The 22592-nt window shown below is 43.0% G+C and overlaps 1 protein-coding gene across 1 annotated transcript in view; it reads right to left on the bottom strand.

Moving 5' to 3' along the window:
* Positions 1 to 16454, bottom strand: part of NPR3 (natriuretic peptide receptor 3) — a 38483-nt gene extending 22029 nt beyond the window's left edge. Inside the window, exons 1-3 of the mRNA XM_040090142.1 lie at positions 15746 to 16454; positions 11185 to 11307; positions 7104 to 7270 (exon numbers count right to left, since the gene is read on the bottom strand). Coding sequence (XP_039946076.1) covers positions 7104 to 7270; positions 11185 to 11307; positions 15746 to 16454 — 999 coding nt within the window. The remainder of the gene's footprint in view (positions 1 to 7103; positions 7271 to 11184; positions 11308 to 15745) is intronic.
* Between the last annotated feature and the right edge of the window lie 6138 nt (positions 16455 to 22592).

Below are 22592 nucleotides of genomic sequence, written 5' to 3'. Positions count from 1 at the left end.
CACTGACCTTTTCTTACAGCCCAATGGAGTGGAGCACACCCAAGCACTGCTGCCTGTCTTGGCTCTGCCAACACTCATACACCAGGGTGACCTGACTCACCCACGGGACTGGCCTGCCCTTCTGTTTAAAGATTTTTTTCCCTCTGGAGAATGAGCCTTTCCCAGAGCTGCAGTCACCTTAACCTCCAAGCACTTAGCCGTAAGAAATGAATGTGCTGACACAGCAGGAGACCTCAGATTTGAAATATTACTGGTTGCCACTTACACTGATTTTTTAGAGGACTTGTCACTTGTGAGTATCACAAAGTTAGACCCTGCCCTGCTGTCATTCAGAATCACTTACACCATACCAATACCCCAAATGAACACAAGAAAACTTTCCTGGGCCATCTCAGTGTGCAGGCAACAATTCCTCTGCTCTGGTGTCTCAAACAAAGAATTAGCATTTCTGGCCCTGGAAGAATTGTTCTTCCTTTACATCCCTAAACAAAACAAAGTATGGCTCCTTCCCCACACCGCCTACCACCCTCATGACAAATTCTGTGATTAAACTGCCTGGCTCAGACAGAATTCAAACGCTGGACTCTTAAACCAATCTGTGTGACCACAGTGTGAAGGTACCAGCACAGGTTAGGTGAACCCTCCACAGCACCTAAGGTGCTGAGGCTGGAGCATCTCATCTTGCCATCAGCCATCTAGCAAGTGCAGAACAGCTTCCAGCTGCCTGCCCAGGTCCCTGCTGCTGGCTGCAACTGTCGTGGGACACACTCACCCAAACCTCCTCTTCATGCCTTGTTGAGCTCAATATTCTTTCAGAAAATAAGGAAACTTCCAACTCAGTGTTATTTTCATGAGATACCTAGAGAACAAGACTCACAGAAAAAGGCAGTGGCCGCTAAAAAGTCTGCTAAACAAAGGTATTCCATTTTTCAAGTGACATTTTATGCAAAATGAGATACAGAGTCTACCTTTTCCTTCATTCAAACATCTCAGAGCCCTACCTGAGGACCATTCTATACTAGCATCAAAAAGCCTACAAATTTACATAAAACAATACCTCAGTGGGACAAATTAGCTTTTCATTTACTTGCAAAGCAAATGGAGAAACACTAAAACCAGAAACAGGCTATGAATTTTGCAAGAAGACATATTTTTCACACTTTATCAGTGGAAAATAAGGCATATTTCTAGCAAGCACTTCAAAGAGGGCCTTACCCATGAATTTCTGAGTGCCTGTTTAGTTAAGTAGTACGTGAAGACCTGTGAAATCCAAGTAAAAACATGGGGCTATGGAAAATATACAACATATCCATGAAGATCAACTCTAAACTTTTACATTCCCAAAAAAGTTCAGATATTATTTCCAGATATACATACAGTTTTACACTACCTCCTCCATGGTTTAAGATAGCTTCAAAAATATGCTTAGATAGGCTAGAAAAGCTAAACAAATCCACTGGAAGAGAGAAGAATAATTTATTTTACTGTCTTTTATGACATCTGTTACTGGCAAATAACTTACTATTACACTGTAGTTTTGCCTAAGATCCTGATGTGGATCACACTGGTCTTTCATATCACTGAGGAAGCATTAAGTTCAGGGGAGAAAAAAAAGTGTCTGCTGTATTCACCAAATTTACGGTCCACAGGTCAATACTCCTCTTACAGAAAATAAAGACACTCTTATTAATTCCAAGGGGTGAAGGGTTGGTCGCGAAAATCCTAAATATGTTTTACTAATAGAATTCATCTTGTTAATAAGCTGGCATGTGAAACTATTTTTTCCGGCTGCTGAAAGCAGCTTGTGGTTTGCTTTTATTCTTTCAAACACAATTAGCAAAGCACTCCAGCAGCTGAATAGACCCATTCATTTGAACAAATTATCCCCTGGCAGGGTCTGGGGGTTCTTTCTTTTTTTTTTTTTTTATTTCCCTAAATCTCCTCAAAACTCTCTCCCATCCTTATGCAGTCAGAAGACACAAAAGACTGCCTAACATTAATCTCGCCTGCCTGTGCCTGAAAAAAGACAAGTGAGAAGGACATTGCTGAATAAGTTACATTTTCAGTATCACAGCTACAAGACTGAATTGCTCACTTCCCTCAGCCTTATCTCAGCTGGTGTGCAATCCTAATTAAAAGGCTGACGTAAGGAATACACACAGGGAAGAGTCTGGCACGGATGTTATGGACGAGAGGATAAACTTTATGAGTACAGCTACCTCCCATGAAGCTTTTGTAGTTAACTGTTGGAGCTAAAAAGATTGCTCTTGAGTGCACTGTTCCTCCTTTCAGAGGGCTGAAAATGTTAAATAAAACAGAGTTCCCCTTTCTAATAGGGAGTGGCATCTTGCTGATCTAATTAATCAACACAGCTCATTCCTTCACTGAGATAACTTTACTGGCAAATCAGACTCCAGTTCCCTTCTCCCAATCTCATTTTCAGGCTGAAAAAGGCTGTAGGTTGGAAAAAACCCGTGCATTCATCTTGTGAACAATGCTGTCATGTAGTTAACACAGCAGAAATATTTGTTTAATTAGTTACATTTTCAGCTTTAAATGAGAAGAAAAAACAAGCCATGGGTGGTCTGTAACCTCAGAAGAGCAAATATTCCCGGCCTTAAAATCATCTGAGCTCAGAATACTGTGTTGGACATAAAAAAAAAAAGCATTTATTGAATCCTAGACCTGAGTCAGGAACAGAAGATGCATTAAGAACTTCCAAAATGCACCTTACCACCAATTCATTAAGTGTTCAGCATTATTTAATAAAAATGGCTTATGCATATACTTTAACTGAAACACTGTTTATTCATAAACATTTGTAACTACAGTATGTGTTGGGAATTATTCACATGCCCATTTAGAGGCAGTTTTAAATTCTTCCTTGAAGTAATTGCATGCAATTCCCACTGCTATGTGCCTCAACTAGGCTATAGGTCTTCAAGCAGAGCTTGCCATGTATTTTGCAATTAAACCAAAGTTAGCTGGTTTATAGAGAACAGGACTCCCTGCTGTTAATGTCTTGTTAATGCATTAACATTACAAAAGTAAGAAAACTGCCACAATTTGTAGTAAAGCATTAAAGCAATTCTACTGCATGCCTGAAACCCATTTTTTATTAGATTTTTGAAAAAACCCTCCTTTTTTGCTTATTTTCTCCAAGCAGTCGATCTTCAGGTAGGCACAGAATAAAATGGTCAGGCTCTCTACAAAACTACAGGATGTTTCTTGAAAAAACATGAGACACTGTTGAATACTGAAATGATGGCTAAGCAGATTTATTGCTTCACCCCACAGTTCTTTGGGTTATATTAACATAACAGTAACTGTTTTCACACTCAGATTGGTGACAAGCGAACTAATAATATTTGCTAATGGACTCAGGCAGCTGCTGCAATGGGACACTGCAGTGGGACACTGCAGACAGGGAACATCACCATTGCCCTGTGCTGGGCAACCTAAATATTTCTAAGATGCATTCCCAGAACTTCTCTGCCACTCTTATTTTCATTGCTGTCTAGTTAAAAGCTGCTTAAGGAAGCTTTCTACTTCACAAGAGAGATTCCTGGAGAAATTCTTCTCCACACTTTCCTGCTTGCTCATAAGGCACAGGTTCTTCCACTTTCCCCATTTCCAAAGCATAACACCCATGCAGAAATAATAGAAACTTCTGAGCTGGGAAAGACGTACCCAAAACACGTTTTTCTCTTTTCTGTGTGACTGCACAGCTGGCGATGAAGACAGCCAACACTCCTTGACCTGTTACTCCTCCAAGGGCTGCATGTATTCTCCATCTGGCAGTGGGACAGCTGCTGCCTTAGGACCTTGCCCTTTCTGTCTTCCTTATCTTTCCTTCTGTCATCTGCTTATTTTCCATTTTTATTATATTCTTTTTTGGTAGATAATAATGCCTTTAGGATTAGTGCTGGCAAGAGGCCAGGACAAAATGGCAGCACTAATGACTTTTGTTTGAGTTAGAGTCACTGTAAGATAATATAGACCATGGGCCTGGGGCCCCATTTTCCCATGACATTGGAAAAATCCACACAGAAAAGCAGACATACTGAATGCTTCAAATCCAAACCTCCCTAAGTGTCTCCTCTTGGGACACAGCTTGCAGAAAAGAAAGAGGACTATATTTCAACACCCATGGATATGACTTGAGTACTGTACTGTACTATTGATTATCCTTCTACGTAGTTTTTATTTTAAGGAGCAGAATCCAGCAGAGCAAAATCCATCTCTGCTGCTTCCCACCCACTCAGCTCAAGGACTTTTCCTTCACTGACTTTCCTTGGAGGACACTTTTGCCTAATGCATACTCAGGACACGTTTTTTCCCCTTGTTGCCAAAGAAAGCCCACTTAATGGGTGCCCACTATCCAGAAATTTTTCAGAGAGGAAGGAACTGGCCTTCAATCTGGCTTTTTATTTTTCCCCACTAGTTTTCAGAATGGCTTTTTTCTTAATCCCAAAGGCTGCCCCAAAACATTTCTCCTCTGAATAGGGCAGCAGGACAATCAGTTAAGGGAATATGAAGTGGGGAAATGTATAATTCATCATAAACAGTGCAAAGCAAACCAGAAAGTTAAAGTTCATACACTGTTAATAAAGAAACACGGCTATTAGGGTTTTTTTCTGCTATACTCACCAGAAACTAACTCTCTTAGAGACATTTTATTTTACCATAAAAAGTGAAAAAGAAGATAGGGGAGGCTCTGCTGATGTCTATTTTAGTTAAGCATCCATCTAATACCAAGATGCTCTGCATTTGAAACCAAACCTCCTTCCCCCATAGCCATGACCAGCATCCTCTCTACAGAGAGCTCCAGAACCGCAGTGGCACCCACCATGGAGGCTGCCTGTGAGCCAAGGGCTGATGTTTCAGATGGCAGGAATCTGTGGTAGGCGTACACAGATCACAGGATGTTCTCTGTGTCCCAGCAAGAACAGATTAGGAAGCAAGAAGAAAGCCAAGTGGGAAAGGAAGAACAGGGAGAGGAGTAGGCAAAGCAGCAGCGGGAGGAGGCCTATGCAATTTGCCTGGCCCTAGCAAAGGCTCAAGGTTTTGTGTGAAGGAGTGCTTGGAACAAGGTGAAGGACTCTGGACCACAGGTGGAAATGGGACACAGGGAGAGGCAGCCCTCAGAGCCAGGCAGAAGAAGGTGAAGGATGAGTTGATAGGGAGCCAGCCCCCATTGCTGCCCCAGGACAGACAGGAGCACTGACAGCACACACAGCAGCCACGGGGTGAAGAATGATGACAGAGGACTTCTGGCAGTAGACATGCAGCTGTGAGGGAGTCTGCAGCAAACACATTAGCCTGCAAAATCGCCCCCATGCTGCTCCATGCTGGCACAGTGGAATTTGCTCTCCCCTCGATCCAATTCTGGTTGACCAGAGCAGGGCTTGTATCTATGCAGCCCAAATCAACACTGCACAGGGTTTGCAGAGGGTCCCCATGCTAAAGAAGAGAAAAGCATCCTCTTGCCTGCCCTCAAACTTCCCACAGATAGCACCCTGAGCTCTCAGCAGTATAAGGCTTTTCTTAATCTGGGGAGATTTCACACTGCCCAGACAGAAAAAAAAAAAAAAGGCCACAATACTGCAGATGAATGGATCTTAAGTATTTAAAATCACATTTCTCACCAGCCACAACCAAAGGCACATAGCAGGTTTTCAAAGGACATAGCTCACTAAGCGACATCTGCAAAAGGACAGAGAGAGAAAAGGGAGGAACAGCACTAATTAAAGTCCCATGCCCTACTTCAGAACCCATTTAGCATGTTCTTCAGAGAGCAGCACCTTGAAACTGTGAGATGGCATTTCGCCACTAACCCAAGACAAAACATGCCAACAAGACTATGACTAGCTTTTGAAATATTGCAGGAATAATATAAACCACCGTTGTGATTCAAATCTAACATTTTAGATTAAATATTTAAATAAAATACATTCATGTTCTAAGAAGAACAAATTTTCTACAGGTAGTCAAAGTCATACAATAAACCACAGGAAAAACAATTCATTCTTTAACGCAACATTCAAGTACAAGCAGATGAACTAAAGATTGATACAATGCTTAAAGCAAAGGGATGAGATAGAAGCCTAAGTGGAAAGTGGAAAATTAAGGGTTTGGGTTGCTTTCTTGAGTTTTAGGCTCTCATTTCCTACAGCCAAGGATTGACAAAACTCCCTTCTAGCTTCTTTTCTTTATAAGCGTATTTGGAAAGTTTACACTGCACCATGGAGAAGGCTGACTCTCTGGGAAGTACATGTACCAGCATGCAGAAATCCCTGTAGGTATGTGCTATACATTCTTGGTTCCACAGATGACTTTTCAATGAAAATGCCTAATGAACTAGCTTAGCACTAGCTCAAAAGCAATTTTCAAGGGCATTTTCCTCCTATATTTTGAGAGGTTAAAAAAAGACATGGTTTCCCATGTCCACCTCTGAAAGACAGTGGTGTTCCCCAAAGCCTAAAGCAACTTGCAAGGATTCTGCTGATATTTAGACTGTTCAAAATAAAAAAAACTAAATATGTTTTGTTGAGAAATAAAACTCTCATTCGGATGAGGAATGACTTCATTGCATACAATACAGAGAGTGTAACTTTCTGAGATTAGATTCTAAAAAAAAAAAATAAATTGCTGGGAGAAAACAAAAAAGAAGGCAGAATTACTTTGCCTGTTAAGAAGACCTATCAGAGGTAGAGTGGGAGAGACCTGCCTTTGCCCAACCTTTCTGCTGATGAATCAGGAGATGAGCACAGAACAATTGGTCATGGATGCTCGTGCACGGATATAGTGCACCTAGACCAAGTCTATCCTTGTAATTTGCATTATCCACAAAAAAACGCCAAAAACACAAAACCAAAAACAACAACAACAACAAAAAACCACACACAAAAAACCAAACGATGACAGTAATAATATTAATAAACAAACAAACAAACAAAAAACACCACCCAAACTGCAACAGGACAATTTTGCAACTGAGCCCTGGTGTTCCTGTCCTGATAAGGTCTCACTGCCACTTCTGCTTTAATTAGGAGCATGTTTTTGAAGATGCTGTGATCTGAAGACTGTCATCAAGTACTTACGTTGTCATCTTCATTAAGACCTTGCTTCTGAGCAGAACTTTTCACCTCCAGGGAAAACTTCTCAAACTCAGGCTTCACAGTCCTCAGCAGAGTGACAGTCTGGAGGTATGAGTATGCTTTCTTGGCTTCAAGGTCATGTTTGTCTCCTCTTCTCCAAGAACCATTTCCTAAAGAGGGAAACAAGCATATTTCCAAACTAGGTACCATTATGGGATTCCTTTTTCCACCCCAAAGTCCGCTTTTCTAATCACTGGAGAGATGGTAAAGTACAAAGGAAAACAGGCCCTTCTTCAAGATGCGCAGGAAATCAGGCAGCAAGGAATAGCTAAGAAGTAAATGCGCAAACCGAAGGACAACTTTATTCCCATGCTGTGTTTGCTTATTTTAAAAGGGTGGAATAAATCCTAAGTGTGAGATGGTGTCTTGGAACCAAACACATATGCCAGATCTCAAATGTTGAGATATTTAAGTTATAAGCAGTAAGGGAGGATTCAAGCACCAAGTTTTTGTTACACATGACTCCTCTTGGACAGTCAGAAAGGCACCAGTGAAGTCAAAAGCATGGTTGATCACCCTGAATGGGAGGCAGATGATGCAACTCTCCCACTGTGGTCAAGGACAAAACCATGTGTACCATGGCTGCCAGACCAGCCCTGCTTTTAATGGGAAAGGAATACCATAGGAAAAAAAAAAAATTAATCCTGTGCCTACGCTGTATTTACATGTGCTTTGTGTCACAGCAAGGAAACAATTTAACTCAGACCACCAGTAAAGAGACCACATTTTTAAAAAGCAGGATAGCTGACTGGTTGTTTATTAGAAAGAAGTCCTGACAAACAGACCCTGACCTTAGCAGGCCCTTGAGATCCTGATCCAAAGCTTCAAGGAGGTCAGTGGAAAGGTTGTTCTGGAGCAGGTTTTGTGCTATTTGATGTAAACAATAACTTTAAAAGGCTAGAGGGAACAGTGGTAGCCCTAAGCAGTGAGCCTTTAAATGCTTGTAAGTAATTAAAAGCTAGATAGTCTATATTTTTTGAACAACAGCAACAAAGCCCATTATGGCTAAATGAGCCAAGACAAAACTAATGCTAAATTCCCAAGGTGACCTGGAAGCACACAGGAATCTGAAATCAGAGGGGATGTTGTTATTTTGCTTCAGTTGAAGACCACAGTGTCATCTGGACCAGGAGAAGCAAGTTGTAGAGATGTTACAGGAGATGGAGTACATTTAAAAAATTCATGGTTCCCCTTGCACAGTGCTTCCCAGATGCATCACACAGCTACAAGAACAAACTCTTGGACCTGAAGCAGGTAAACAGAGCTTGTTTTTTGTCCTCCCAGCACTGCTGCTGGGACTTAACTGGAGATTTGCTCTGCTTCCCCAGAGAACTTAAGGGAAGGAGTAAAGGCCCTGCACTTCTCGGGGGGATAAGCCCTTTCCTCTGTAGCTTTTGGGTCCAGGGCAGTTCCTGTCAGTCCCCACGCAGGGCAGGAGACACGGGAGCACCTAAGCTTTTTCATCTCTCTTGTCCACCCCAGGAAAACCTTATACTACCACAGCCCAGCACCACCCAGGACTGTAATCTTGAAACATACCAAGAGCTTTGCTTTTTTTTTTTTTAATGATTTAATTTTTTTTAGGAAGGAGCTCTAGCTACATATGCTTTGGCCGAGGGATTTATTTCTCAATACAAGGTCAAAGTCACTTATACAAAGCCCTATTCATCACCTCCAGAGGAGACACTGAATAGCAACTAACATCCCACTGTCTGGTTTTTCCACTCTTCCCTTCAGTGCCTGCACCTGTCCTCTTTACTGCTTTCAAAGAGAAAGAAGTGCACATCTGGCAGTTGTAAGCAAGCACATCTTGCTACCTTCCCCAAAAGAAAGTACAAGTCTTGTAGAAGCCTCAAAGCTGAACAGCTTCTGCCCCAGCTGGGGGCACTGCACTTGGGAGGAGTTGGATTCAAGGAGTACAGCAGAGACCACAGCACGGAGGGCTTTGCTATAGCTTTGCATTTGTAAACAGAAAAAGCTAAAAAGCGTGAGACTATAGCCATAAAAAAAAGAAATTTAAAAAAAGAAAGAAGGTAGTGCTAGTAGAATGTAACTTTCTGTTCTGGACACTTTACATGTTCCTTCTTTAAATCCTGATGCTGGGACTGGGGAACATTCACTTGCATAACAGCGTTCCTAGAATAATTTACGTATTTAAATTCCTTCATGGATTATTTTGTGGGAGGTCATCTTGTTACAATATTTGTGTACAATTATTGCAATCTTGGCATTTAATAAGCCTGTTCTTCTGAAAAATCAGAAATATTCAGAACAGAGGGCAACAACAAACTGCAATAAAGTCATCTGAACACAAAGACAGTGCCAATTACCCAATCACACCCACTCTTAGGTTTTGTGAAGTACAAAACCTAAGGCACAGCAAACAAGGATTTTTGGGGGAATCTCTCCACACTTCTCTTGTGTTTGCTTTTCACATGCAATGACCACCTGCTCAAAAGTCAACTTCTGATGCACAGTCATTTCACTCTACAGAGGAAACACATCCACAAGCACAAAAACTGGTTTAAAACAAATGTCAGGAAATGCCACACTCTAACTACACCACATCAGAAGTCAGAGAGTTCTCATTAATCCCTCAGAAAAGCTACAAGAAGACTGGACTACCTGTGATGCAAAGAGGGTGGTAATGAGGCTCCCACATTGGCTTTGATCTTGAGCTACAACTTAATGTTTTAGAAATTTGAGTGATTTTTTTCTTACCTGGCAAAATTTGGCATCCTATAGCTAATCTTGTTATATGTAGCAGTATCTGTACTTCTGTACATATCTAGATCTCTGAATTTACAGTTACATACCTTCATTATAAAGTGTGCCACACAGTATTGTTTACTGTGAAAGGTAGCAGGTGAGTAACAGAAAGTTTATGCAAAAGAACTTCCAATTAACAGATTAATTTTTAAAAATTCCCCTTTTTAATTCAGTTGTTTTTGCTGTTCAGCCTTTGCAGCTTAAAGAGTGTAACTTTAAGAGTGTAACTTTAAGAGTGTTAACTACTTCTTTTTCTTCAACTTCTACTTGGTTTTTAACTTGAAATGAATTTGTTAGTGTAGTGGATTAGTTAAAGCAGTCTGCATGGAGGAAATTATTTTCTCTACATATGCAAAAGAATCTGCTCCTTGCAAGAGCCATGTTATACTTCAAGAAAACCTGCCCCAGCTTCAGCCATCTGATGTTTGATCTTAGCAAACACATTGCTCCAATATTACTTTGAATTTAGGCGAGAGAGCTGCACCAGCTGTCTGCACTGATGTAACATGCAGTTACAACTATATTTTGGCATACAGGCATATCAGGTATATTTCAAAAAGGAGATACATTTAATTTACATTTTGAAGTCATGCTTTAGTTTGACAAAAATTACCCCTTTTACTTACGGATGTGAACAGTCACTTTTAATCACTTTGCTCAAGAAATTTTGGGCTGCCTGTGTACCAGTGTTTTCCCTTTAAGACAGCATGGCTGAATATTTTTGCAGACAGAGTCTGTGTTCAAAGGATAAATTAGATGCATAGATGTCCCAGTACAGAGAGGATTTCTGGAGACCCAAACCTTGCAGCTACCCACAATGCTGGCTGCTGCTAACTCCTTCCAGCCATCTGCTCAGCCCACAAGTGACCAGGCTGCTAGGAATGCTCCTGGCCTGACAGCTGGCAGTCACAAGGCTGGGGATGGTGTAAGTCACCTACCTGGACCTGAGCACACACACTGCAGAATGGTGTACCCACACCACAACCAATGTCTCTGGTGCTGCCTCCCCAAAAATAATTAAATAAGTAATTGCTGTAGCATATTTGGCATCTTGTGACCCACCCAGTAGCAACTATAGCCACAAGGTCTGTTTTATTTCTTGCAACACCATAGCCCAAGTGGAAGATAACTGCAACATCAAGGGACAGTGGTGTTTTCTGGGACACAGCGCGGCATGTTTTGAGGCTCACAAATCTAAAAATACTACCAAGCTTACAAAAGACTTTGCAACATACTTGGGCAAGAAAAACATTACCATATGACGAACTGTTGAAGAGTTCAATATTGAAGAAAGCATAGTCCCCATTGGTCATTCCTTGCCGATGAGCAGCCAACATGATGTTTCTGACAGTGTCACCGCTGGCACACATGATTACAACTGAAGAAAATGAGAAACACAGATAAGAAGCAGCTCAAGAACTTCAGAAAACAGCCTGTGTAGCAATAATGCTGCCAGAGACGGTGACCCCAGCTGTCCTCCCTCCTTTTGCAACAAACATGAAAACACAGATTGCAAAAAAGCTGATTTCCCAAAGAGCTGACAGGACAGGTAGTGAATGTCTCCTCTGAAGATAATTAAATAGAGCCTCTGTGTGATCTGTTTTTTCACCCCTGTAAAATATGGTAAGTTCTGGCTCCAAATTTCTTTAGCTGCATGTATTTCTAGACAAGACCACAATCACAAGCTTCTGTTGTTATTTCTAAGTGGACAAAAGATGGAAGATACCATGACCTTACCATTTCAATTTCCATTCCAATGAACAGTTTGATGTACACTGAACTTGCCTACACCTCAGCTACCTAATATTTAGGTATCTAGATTTTTCTGCCTCTCTGCACTTAAGGGAGATCAGCACCTGTGCAGCAGGGACAGTGGTACTAACTTCTCCAGAACATGACTTCCTCTCCAGAGACTATACACTAAGCAGAGGCAACAACCTGTTGGGATCCTTGATGTTAATAAATGGAAAAACCAAGCAGCATTTTAGAAGCATGAAGATTAAAGGTGGGTACAAACATCACAGAGCCCCATTTATCATGGGCCAATAGCTAGGCAGAGGCTCTGGTGCTATGATGAGACCTACAAGCCCCAGGTGTGCCCTGTGTGGGCACCGTGACCCCCACTGTGATGACTGTGGTTGGTAGGTCTCTTCCCAGAACTGCTGGGCAGGGGGACTACTACCCTTTGCTATTCCTTCTGCAAAAGGAAAGGAGAATCCCAACAGGTGAGGTCTTCAGCAACAGGGAGAGAACTCTCACACAGGGTAAGTTATACTGCAAGCTTTTACACAAGTTCACAAGACTACAGGCATGAAGATCCTGATATCAGAGGGAGGAGCAAAGTGTGTGCTTCAGGACTGTATCCTACAGCAGCGGTATAAGAGATCCAGCTAGGACAGTGATTCAAAACCAACTGCATGCACGTTTCCAAGAACATCGTCACGCATGGCAGGGCTCAAAAGCTACAATAATGTAAGCAAGTATTTTCAACCCAACAATAAAAATGAATCAAAACCACATTTGGCTCTTCTGGGTGGAAGTGTTTTCTATTATAAGAAATGAAAACTCCAAACACGCTAAATCTTTTCGCACACAATGAATCTTCTCCCGTCGCCTTTCTGGTTGGATGCCATCACAGGCATAAACCTCCAGATGTGCCGCTGGGGTTACTCATGTTCAGTACAACCCCACGCTTCAGGAGAACTATACCATGCATAGCTCTGTCCTACTGATTATGGCAGAGTAATATAATAATTTCCAGAGCAACAGAGCAAGACATATTTCATGACCATTGTGAAGTATATTAGCATGAAGGAAAATGAACAAGAAAAAAAAAAAAATCTTACAATAAAATTTGGACCAAATATTTTCCAGATGCACATCAGGAACGAATTTGTCTCACTGTTCCTAATTTCGGTATAGGTGAGAGATTTCCTTTTGAAATGTTTCCTTGCTACTCTCCCAATACCTCCTTGACTTTTTCTTTGTAATTTACTTCTATCATAAAACTGTAATCTGTAGATGGAATCAAAGGGATTCCTACACCACCAGTAAAAGACATTGAGCAAAAGGAATAAAAGAAAGAGAGTGTGCGGGGAACTACTTTAACATAAATTAAATCGTATTTTGTAAGCCTCTAAAGGAATGTAAGGGAAGTAATATTAACTGTTTGGAAGGCGTTTCTAACACAGCAGGAAAGCAAAGATTTAATATTTCAAGATTCTGAAGCAAATAAGCTACGGATACATTTCTCACAACCTTCCAAAAATGTAAATTATGTATTTAATCTGCATCTGTACCCTACCATTGTGTATGTACAAATATGTACATGCAAACACATACAAAATGTTCTCCCTGCACCATAACACACACAGATCACAGTAATTCCAATACTAATGCTGAATTTATTGACTAGGATTATTGATTCATCCTGAAAATACTTTAGAGTTTAAATTCCAGTTTAAAGGAATAAGTGTTCCCTTTGCTATACACTTGCCTTGGACTACGTGCGTATACATTTAAGGACAAGCCTGCATTTGTGAACCTTACAGTAAACCTGGGCCTACAACATGGACTCTGCAGCAGGTTTACCTGAGCCTATAAGGAATTTTGAACTACTAGTCAAACTAATTGTAGACAAGCACTTAACTTTTATTATCATATTTTTCATCATTATTTTTTTATGGCTTCAAGACTTCAGTTGTTTCACATGACTCCAGGGACTGAACGACTGAGTGTTCCTCCCAGGCATCTGAGAGCTCAGTGCAAACCCCCAGCAACCTGGGGGACAGGACAGCTGGTGGGGCAGTTTCTGTCCCAGCTCTGGGAGAGTTTCAAGCAAGAATTGTGTATCTGCTTGAAAGCCCACTCCCAGGGAGTTCAGTGAAGGCTGACTGCTCAGGTGGGACCCCAAACAGCCTTTGAAAATTAGAGGTCAGGGCTTAGAGCCAAGGACAGTATTACAGCAGGTGTGACACAGGAGTTGTTAAAATACGGAAACCAACCAAGCGAAAACATTTCTAGAAAGTGCACTGGACAGCGCACTGTTGCCCACAAGTCCCACGTAGGGGGATATCCAATGAGTCCCCAGGACAAATAGACATCTTGACTGATCTTCAGACCTCATCTGGCACACCTTCCACATGGTGTAGAACTCTTAAAATATTGTCATAACCTAAAAGATGCCATGAGCAGGGCCAAAGGAACCCGCCAGTCAGTCTTTAAAGTCAGAAAGGCACAAGTGGATGGTGGATGGCCCCATGTGAGTGGCAGGAGTCAGAGGATAAATGAAGTGGTGAGATGGAAGGAGACACCCCACAGGGCAGAATGGGGAGAAAGAAGAGGGCTGCTTCTGTTCAGTCATTTGCAAGTTGCAAGAATTGTGAAAGGTCAAATAGCTCAGCTCAGCAAAGCATTTCAGACCAGGCTGAAAGCAAGCTCTCTTTGCTGACTGTCAGCATGGCGTGAAGAGTGGGGCTGGGGTGAACACTGGTCTTTTCCTGCTGAAAACATGCTGTAATGCTCTCAGCATCAGGAAAGCCACACACACACACACACACACGCTTGACAAGCATCTTTCCCCACGCTGTGGTTTCCTCCAGCACTGACACATTTATTTCTCTCCATTCATTATTATTTCCCCAAATGGTACTTAAAAGGAAAGCTTTATTTTCAGCACCTGCTTCAGTGAATAAAGAGTTAAAGAGCCAGTTATCTCACACATTCTGGCAAGTTAATGATTTCACAGCAGCATAACATCAGCAGTGCAAGGCTGCTCCATTCACAGCCTACAGCACCACAATACCAGTTCTGCCTGCCATACACTGCATGATCTTTATCTGTCCAATTCTGACGCTATTTTAACATTCTACAACATGATATATAAGAATTATACAAACTGCTTTGTACATCCATGGCTTTCTTGGAAAATATCTAAGCACTTTAATTTCACCCTGCAGTTCACCCCTGGAATATATATTTTCTTTTTGCATGACTTACGGGGTAAGCCTGTGGCTGGTAAAACCCTCACACAGAAAGTGTTTCTGATAAGCCCATACATCCATCCACACATTGCTAGGCAAGATCTCACTTTAAAGCACATCTAACTCTAAAACCGCCTCTTCCAAAGCACTTTGCTTTTGCTGTTTTATGATGCAAAGGGAGCTCATCCAGCCCAGACATGACTGCCCCAGATGTTTTACAAGCCATTTATATCCACGGTGTCTTTCTAACTGTTGGTGACAATATCATGACATGCACTCAGGTGTTTCACATGCACACATGCCCTGAAATTGTCATTTCCCTTAAATGCATCTGGTTTTTACGAGGTACTCGACAGGGCTCCCAATGACAGAAGCTGCGAAAAGGTCTCCCGCTGCAAGGCACAGCGGGGTGAGAGGAAAACATCTTTGCTTAGTCCCCGAATTCAGTCACTGCAAAAATCTCAGAGAGTAAGTAACAGACCTGCTGCCCTGCAGCCGTGGATAATTTTGTGTAAACCAGACCACCAGCAGAAAGCTGATTTCTTACCATGCCACAAAGCCTTCCTAGAGTGGCCCCCGAGGGCAAATCGCACTCTATGCCGTCGGGAGCCAAAACTCTGCCGGCAGAGCTTTCACTCCGGGCTGCAGTTCTCATCCGTCGGGGAAAGCCTGGCCCAGGGCTGCCGTCGCAGCACCGCAGTGGGTTTCCCCACTGGCAGGGACGAGCCGTGACTCTTCCCCTCCCGCAGGTCCTTCCCTCCGCGGGATTCCCACCGCCCCAGCCGCCACCGAACACCATGGACGAGCCCGGCCGGGCACTCTGCCGCCACTCACCCCTCTCGCCCGTCTGGAGGGCGCGGACGACATCGTCGATGTCGAGGTGCCGGCTGGTCTCGTCGAAGCTGTGCACGGCCATGTGGAAGGCCTCCTCCTGGAAGACCACATGGACTCCCTCCATGGCGAAGTAGCAGCTGCGCTCGGGGTTGCTATCGCTGTAGAGCAGCGTGGCCCGGTTCCACTGGTGGTGGCGAAAGAGGGCCAGCAGCATCTCTCCCATCTTAGCGTAGGCGGGCGCTACGCGGGTGAGGTGCGAGTACTCGCCGCCCTTGGCGCCGAAGCCGGCGGCCAGCGCGCCCGCCGACAGCATCGGCACGTCCCAGTGCGCGGCCAGCCGCGCCACCGGCGCCGCCGCGTACTCGCACACCGGCCCCAGCAGCAGGTCGGGGCGGCGGCGCTGCAGGGCCACCATGTCCACCAGGCTGAACAGGGCGCGGTTGCCGCACGCCGAGTCCTCGTAGGTGAGCTGGAAGGCGTAGCCGGCCGGCAGACCCGCGCCGCTCTCCCGCAGGCTCCGCACCGCGTACTCGATGGCCGGGCGCACCCGCCCCAGCGAGAAGAGGTAGGCGTCGTCCTGCGGCAGCAGCACCAGCACCCGGATCAGCTTATCCTCCTCCTCCTCCTCCTCCGCGCCCGCGGGGCCGCCGCCCAGCGCCGCCCGCGCCGCCAGCACGCAGCAGAGGCTGCCGAGCAGCCAGGGCGGCATCGCGCCCGCCCCCCCCGGAGACGCCCGAGCTCCGGCAAACTTTTCGCCCCCACCCCTTCCCCGCCCGCCTCGAAATAGTTCGGTCGTGCTTTATTTCTCAGGTGTTTGGCGGATTCACAACCTGCCCCTCCCCACCCCGCCTGCGGGTCACGGACGGAGCATCTCGGCTCTGCTTTTCCCGTTCTCTTATAGATGGATGACTATTACTATGATCACTTTCCCCTTCACGCCGGATCCCCCCGCGGGGCTGCCGGGCTGCGCCCTGCCCGCTTAAGTAGCGCGGGAGCGACGGCGGCGTCTCCGCACGCCCGGCGCGGCGCGGCCGGGGTTGTGCGCAGGGAGGAGCCGGCCCGGGCGCTCCCTCCCGCCCGCCCCCTCCCTGCGGCCCCCCCGCCCCGCACACCTCCGCGGGCGGGCGGGCGGGCGGGTGTCCTTATCGCACACATCTAACATTGATGTGTGTGTTTCGCGTACCTTCCTGCTCGGCTGCTGCCCTCCATTGCCAAGCGAGTCCCCGCAATCCGGCCCGGGGAGTAAAGGATGCCATTGCACTTTCATTTTTTTCGTAAAAAAAAATATTTTTTTGGGGGGGTGGGGTCGCTCCAGCCCGCTTAAGCTGTCCTTTATTGCATAAGGAAGGCTTTTGAGGCAACCCGAGGGCTCAGGGTTTCGGCGCTTGGCAGGGCTGTGGGATCTGGGGAAGGAAGGGTTGCAGCATCAGCACCAGGGGATGCAGGCGGCAGCCTGAAGGTCACTGCGGCAGGGCACAAGCAGGACTGCCCTGCTCCGACCTCCTCACCGGAAAAGGTGCCCATGCACACGACAAGTCGACGGGGAAGTTGACAGTTGATCTGTAACCCCTGCCTGTGTCCCTTTGGGATCTTTCTGAGCCCCTTGTGCCAAGAAGGTCTGGATGCCAGGTTTTGTCATTTCCCACTGTGTTGAGAGACAGTTTCACGCCCCAAACAACAGAGGTTAACCCTAGTAAAGGAGAGGTCTGAGATTATTTTACTGGCGAAAGAAAAGAACTTTTGGAATTATTGGGACAACACTGCGTAGTCCTAAGAGAATCTTTGTTCAGTTAGACTCACTGGCCTAAAACTGCTATGCTTCAGGTTTTGTCAGCCTTTTCCGGAATAAAGTGATGTGAAAAATGCAAGATGTTTTGTGAAAGAGGCTTTGGAACACCTGATGCTTTTTGACTGCAATATCCTAAAGGATGGCGCTATGTGGATCTTTGTGTGCCCAGCGCGTATCCTGTAAGCTAGAGCAAGGCTGCATGGTTTGATGTTTTATGGTTGCTAGAGAGTACCAAGTACCATTCAAAAGGTAAGAGAACTGCTGCTCGCTTTACAGAAGGCGTTTGTTTAGTTCAGCACAGAGGTCATTGCCAGGGCAGTATGTCTAAACTTAATTTTTGTTGTTGCCTTCACTGTACAGGCTATGAATGGGAAACCTGCATTCCTGCCATGACCATCTGCTCACCTTTAAGGTGCCTCAATTAAATAAAGAAAGCTCAAAGTGCTTGTGCAATTACAACCGAGAAGTGGAATGAAAACAGCAGATAACATGATATACAGAAATAATCATCAACATTTATCTAACAAGGCTTGGTAAAATAAAGAAGCTCAGAAATTCAAAGATGGGTAGTGTCTGAGAAATGTGCCTCTCGTAGTTTTATTTGATTACTGAATCAAACTTCAGAGTGTTCTTGAAGATTACATAAACATCCATCCTGGTGAAGCTGGTTTTGTGTGTTCCTGTGCTCTAAGTTATGTCAGGCATTTTTTGTTTTAAATGACTCCTTATAACATAGAGGAGAATAAGCAGGATGTTACAATATACAACACACCAGCCATCTTTACCACAGAGCTTGCAAAAACATTTTCTTAAGACACATTTTGAAATGCTGACCTTTGTAGTCATTGCTTTATGGTGACCCTACAGATGTGTTTACAGCACCAAAATCTGGTCAGATCTCTCTTGATTTCATTCTTCCCCCGGCAGAATCTCTTTGTCATTTTACGTGTGAGCTCCATACTCCCCTAGCTGTCTTATTTGAGTGTAAGCTGTGTAAACACAACAGAAGAGATAGTAAGCCCATAAATCACAGGACTGCTGCCCCTTTACATGGGCTGCTCCTTGTGAGGTAAAGTACTGCTTGGAATGAATAAGAGTGGGACAAGCAGGGCCAGCATGAGGCAAAACAAGACAAAAGGCATCTAGCCAGACCTGTGTAGCAGTAGTAGTGTCAGAGTCCAATTTCAGTGTTTTCATAAAAACATTTGGCCCACAGTATGTGGTTCTTGCTCACCTGAGTAACTGCATTCAGTGTTACAAGAGTCAGTGTCTCTGTGGGCCTAGAGTGCTATAAACATTTCTGTTCCCCTTTGCCCTAAGTGTTTTTATAAAGAAGAATCCCAGCCTGTGATTGACTTATTTTTCTGAGCCAAGAAGTTATGCATGAGAATTTACTTGTTAATCCCAATTCAAAATGTCACTTAATACACCATCATCAGTTCACTTACAGTATTTTCCATAGTTATAAATTCAACATTTCTCCACAGACTTTTTTTTTTTTTTTTTTTTTTTTTTTTTTTTTTTTTTTTTCAGCTACTAAATGCTTTTTAATAGGAACAAATCCTGCAGTTGTGGATTTGTAGCAGGCAGAATGCCCACAGACTGCAGTGAAAACAGAGATTTCAGAATAGCCCATTAGGACTAAAGTAATTTCGGACACAGGCTATTTTCTCCCCAGAAATAACTCAAACACAAGTCAAGAATCACTTGACTCGCTCCAGCTAGTGTTAGCAGCAGTCTAAGCTGCCTGATGCCAATTCAGATTTTTTTTCACAGATTGCTTTGCTGAAAACACAGTTCCACCTACAGGATGAAAAGATGAAATGCTTTAACATTGCCTGTACTGCAAATATACCCTGACACTCAGACTTGCAAACTCTTCCCCCGTTTTTCAAGAAATATCTTATCTTCTTATTTTAAGAAATCTATATTTTTTTGTAATGCATCTAAAGGATTTCTAAATGCATCATGATGTATCTTGTGTCTCTTTTTGTGTTCTATGACCTTACCTTTATATGCTTCTGTTACATAAAAAATCAACGTGGGTTTCAGGTGAAAATACTGCAGCATGAAATCCCAAGATGAACCAATCTGATGCTAAAAAAATAGATGGAAATGGGACTTTTTTTCCTTCTTCCTCTTAAGTGACACCAAATTCTGTGGAGATATAAGAACGACAAGATCACAAAAGTGCACACAAAACACAGATGTACATACATACAGATATTTATATATACACACACATGCATAGTAATAACACTTTGCTACAGTTGCTCTCTGAAAAGATTCAACTTTACAGCAGAAAGTAAAGGCAGGCAGGCAGATGTCATTTTTATTTTACAAATGAGATGTTAGGATGAAAAACACTGGCCCCCACTCTTTTCCATAAATAATAAAGGTTAAACTTCTTGTCATGAATGTTCCTCCATGAAAGGAGGAATAATACTTCTTTGCTGCTGCCTGCCACTCCAGACACATGCAACATGGGCAAAATGCAGCTTTACACACAAGAAAGACTAGTTGCATTTAACTCGTTCTCTTGTATTAGTGTTTTACAGAACATCTGTGGTTCCACTGAAGCCTATGAAAGAACATAATGATCAGAAGCTGACATCACAACCTTCCAGATAACTTTTATTTCTAAGAATAAAGATGTTATTGCAATTATTTGCAGTTAAAAAAAGCATACCTACGTTTCCTATTTTACAAGGACTTGTAGTCAGGAAAGTAACGTTAAGAATGCAACTGTTGCATTCTTTGCAGTGTAACTTTGTACATTACCTTGAATCATAGTGCCTCTCTGCTAAACTCAACTCTTCTGACTGCATTATAAAATACTCACTTTGTTTAGGCAGCCAGTTTCTGTATTTAGAAACAATATCTGAATATAAATTATATTATAGAAATAGACTTTTTTGCCAACTAAATTAAATTAGGAAGATCTAATTAAACTAAATTGTGTTGGATCCAGGTTCTTCCTATGATTTTCACTTTTGTTTTCATTTCCATGAACTTAGACAGGTCAGCACTGGATGGTCACTGGAGTGCAAGGACGGTGGCCAACTTGTTGCTTGTGTGCATCTGCCTCCATCAAACAACTGTATCATAGTTTGAGATAAAGAGCAAGTGGTGAAATACAAACATCAGCTGTGCCTTATCAATATGACATTTCTGTCCAGAGCATTTAAAAGGATTTGGAGAGCAAAGATCATTTCCGCTTGAGATCTAATAACCCTGCAATAGGTAGGGTTAAAGATATTGCTTGTAGAAGAAAAGTAAGAAATACTATCAGTGTCCCTCAAAAAGAACTGGGTTCAGATATCCCAGACCACTGACAAGGAGCTGCATTGCTGTTATGTGTCATCCCAAGACAGGAATTATTCCAAAGTCTGCTTTCACATGTATTCCCATATAAGAGGAACAGAAGTCTCACAACCTAAAGAAACCAAACATCTATGCTTTGTCTGGATATTCAGCTCTGCAGGATGTGTCGGTTTACACAGCAATATCATCCCAGGAACTGACTGATCTTTAGGAATATTCTGAGGCAAAACGTGGATAATTTTTTAAACCAAATCAGTTCATTGATATGGTCTGTGGTTTTGTTGGCACAGCAGAGCAAGAGATCTGAAACAAGGGCAGCAAGATGCCAGAGATGAGAGGCAGGAATTCCTTAGTGGAAATTAGTACTGGGGTCTCTGTATGTCTTTTCTCTTGCATGTTAGTTAATGATTAAATTACAGGGAGTGCATGGGAAAAACATTTTTAATACTATTAACATACCTTATTCCAAAGAGCTGATACAAAAATATTTTAAATATTTAATTAAATAAAAATAAAATAAATTAAATAAGAATGTCCTTCAGGAGTTCTGTAATTCTGTAAAATATTAATGCACTAATGTGATTTTAAAAAAAGAATTAATATATGGACTTAGTGGAATACACAGTTGTCAATTGTCATCACATCACAGGAGTGGGAATAAATGAGATCATTGAGTGAGGACTAAAGCTCCAGGAACAGATGAGTGGATGGAGGAAGACAAAGTGCAGAGCAGAACAGGATGCCAATAGTCAATAAAGAGATACAAAAAGCGAATCAAAAAAGATCTTACAATTAATGCCAAACTGGCCATTTCACACATCAGTTAATATAATTTTATTAGACTGTCCTAAGTTACAATGTAAAATGTGCCCAAAGTATGTATTCTATCACCATCTACATGAAATGTTGCAACTAAGTTGTGCACCACTGTTTCCCTTGCCCCCTCCCTCCAGACTATCTTCTGTTAACAGCCCATCAATGCCTTCCTGCATGACTCATAGGTAACTCCCTCCGGGAGCTATCTCTGTTTAATGGGCAACCAAGGACCCATTACAAAACTGATAAAATGATATCAGTCCATTGTGAGATGCTCCGCCCAGGGGAAGGAGCCAAGCATTCCCATCTGGATACAATCTGGCATCTGGGACAGCACAGGCAGCCTTACCCACTGGATTCCCAGAGGACAAGAGCTACCAGACCTTTCTGCAAGAACACTGCTTCACCAAGACCACTTCATCTGGACTGCTACCACCACGGTTTCAGGTTGTATTCTGACTCTGTCAGTGATCTTTTGTACCATTGCATGTGTTTTATTTTATTTTACTTTTTTTTCCTCTCCTATTAAATTGGTTTTTTTTTTCTGACTTGGAGTCTCTTGCTGGTTTTGCCTTCAAGCCAGCACATATATTTTGGTGCCCAACGTGGGGCAGGAGGTATTGAGAAAAGTCAAGATTACAATTTTGTAGTGAGGGGAAAAAAAAACAAAAACAAACAAACAAACAAACAAAAAAAACCAGCTGTCCACTATGATGCTCAACATGCTTTCATATATCTTATACCTAGCTCTCTACATTTTTCCCACACATGGGGCAGTATTTGCCGGTCTTAATGCTCATGTGTAGACCAGGGTATGGTACCAAAATTGCTTTATTGGTCTATTATGTTTATTGTATGATAACCTCTGAGGCAATGAGCATCATTCGGAATATATACTCTATTTTGTTTTCTAGTCCT

Source organism: Hirundo rustica, chromosome Z (genome assembly GCF_015227805.2).
Source record: "Hirundo rustica isolate bHirRus1 chromosome Z, bHirRus1.pri.v3, whole genome shotgun sequence".
In the NCBI taxonomy this organism is placed as follows: Eukaryota; Metazoa; Chordata; class Aves; order Passeriformes; family Hirundinidae; genus Hirundo; species Hirundo rustica.
This window is presented reverse-complemented; position numbering and strand designations above follow the sequence as displayed.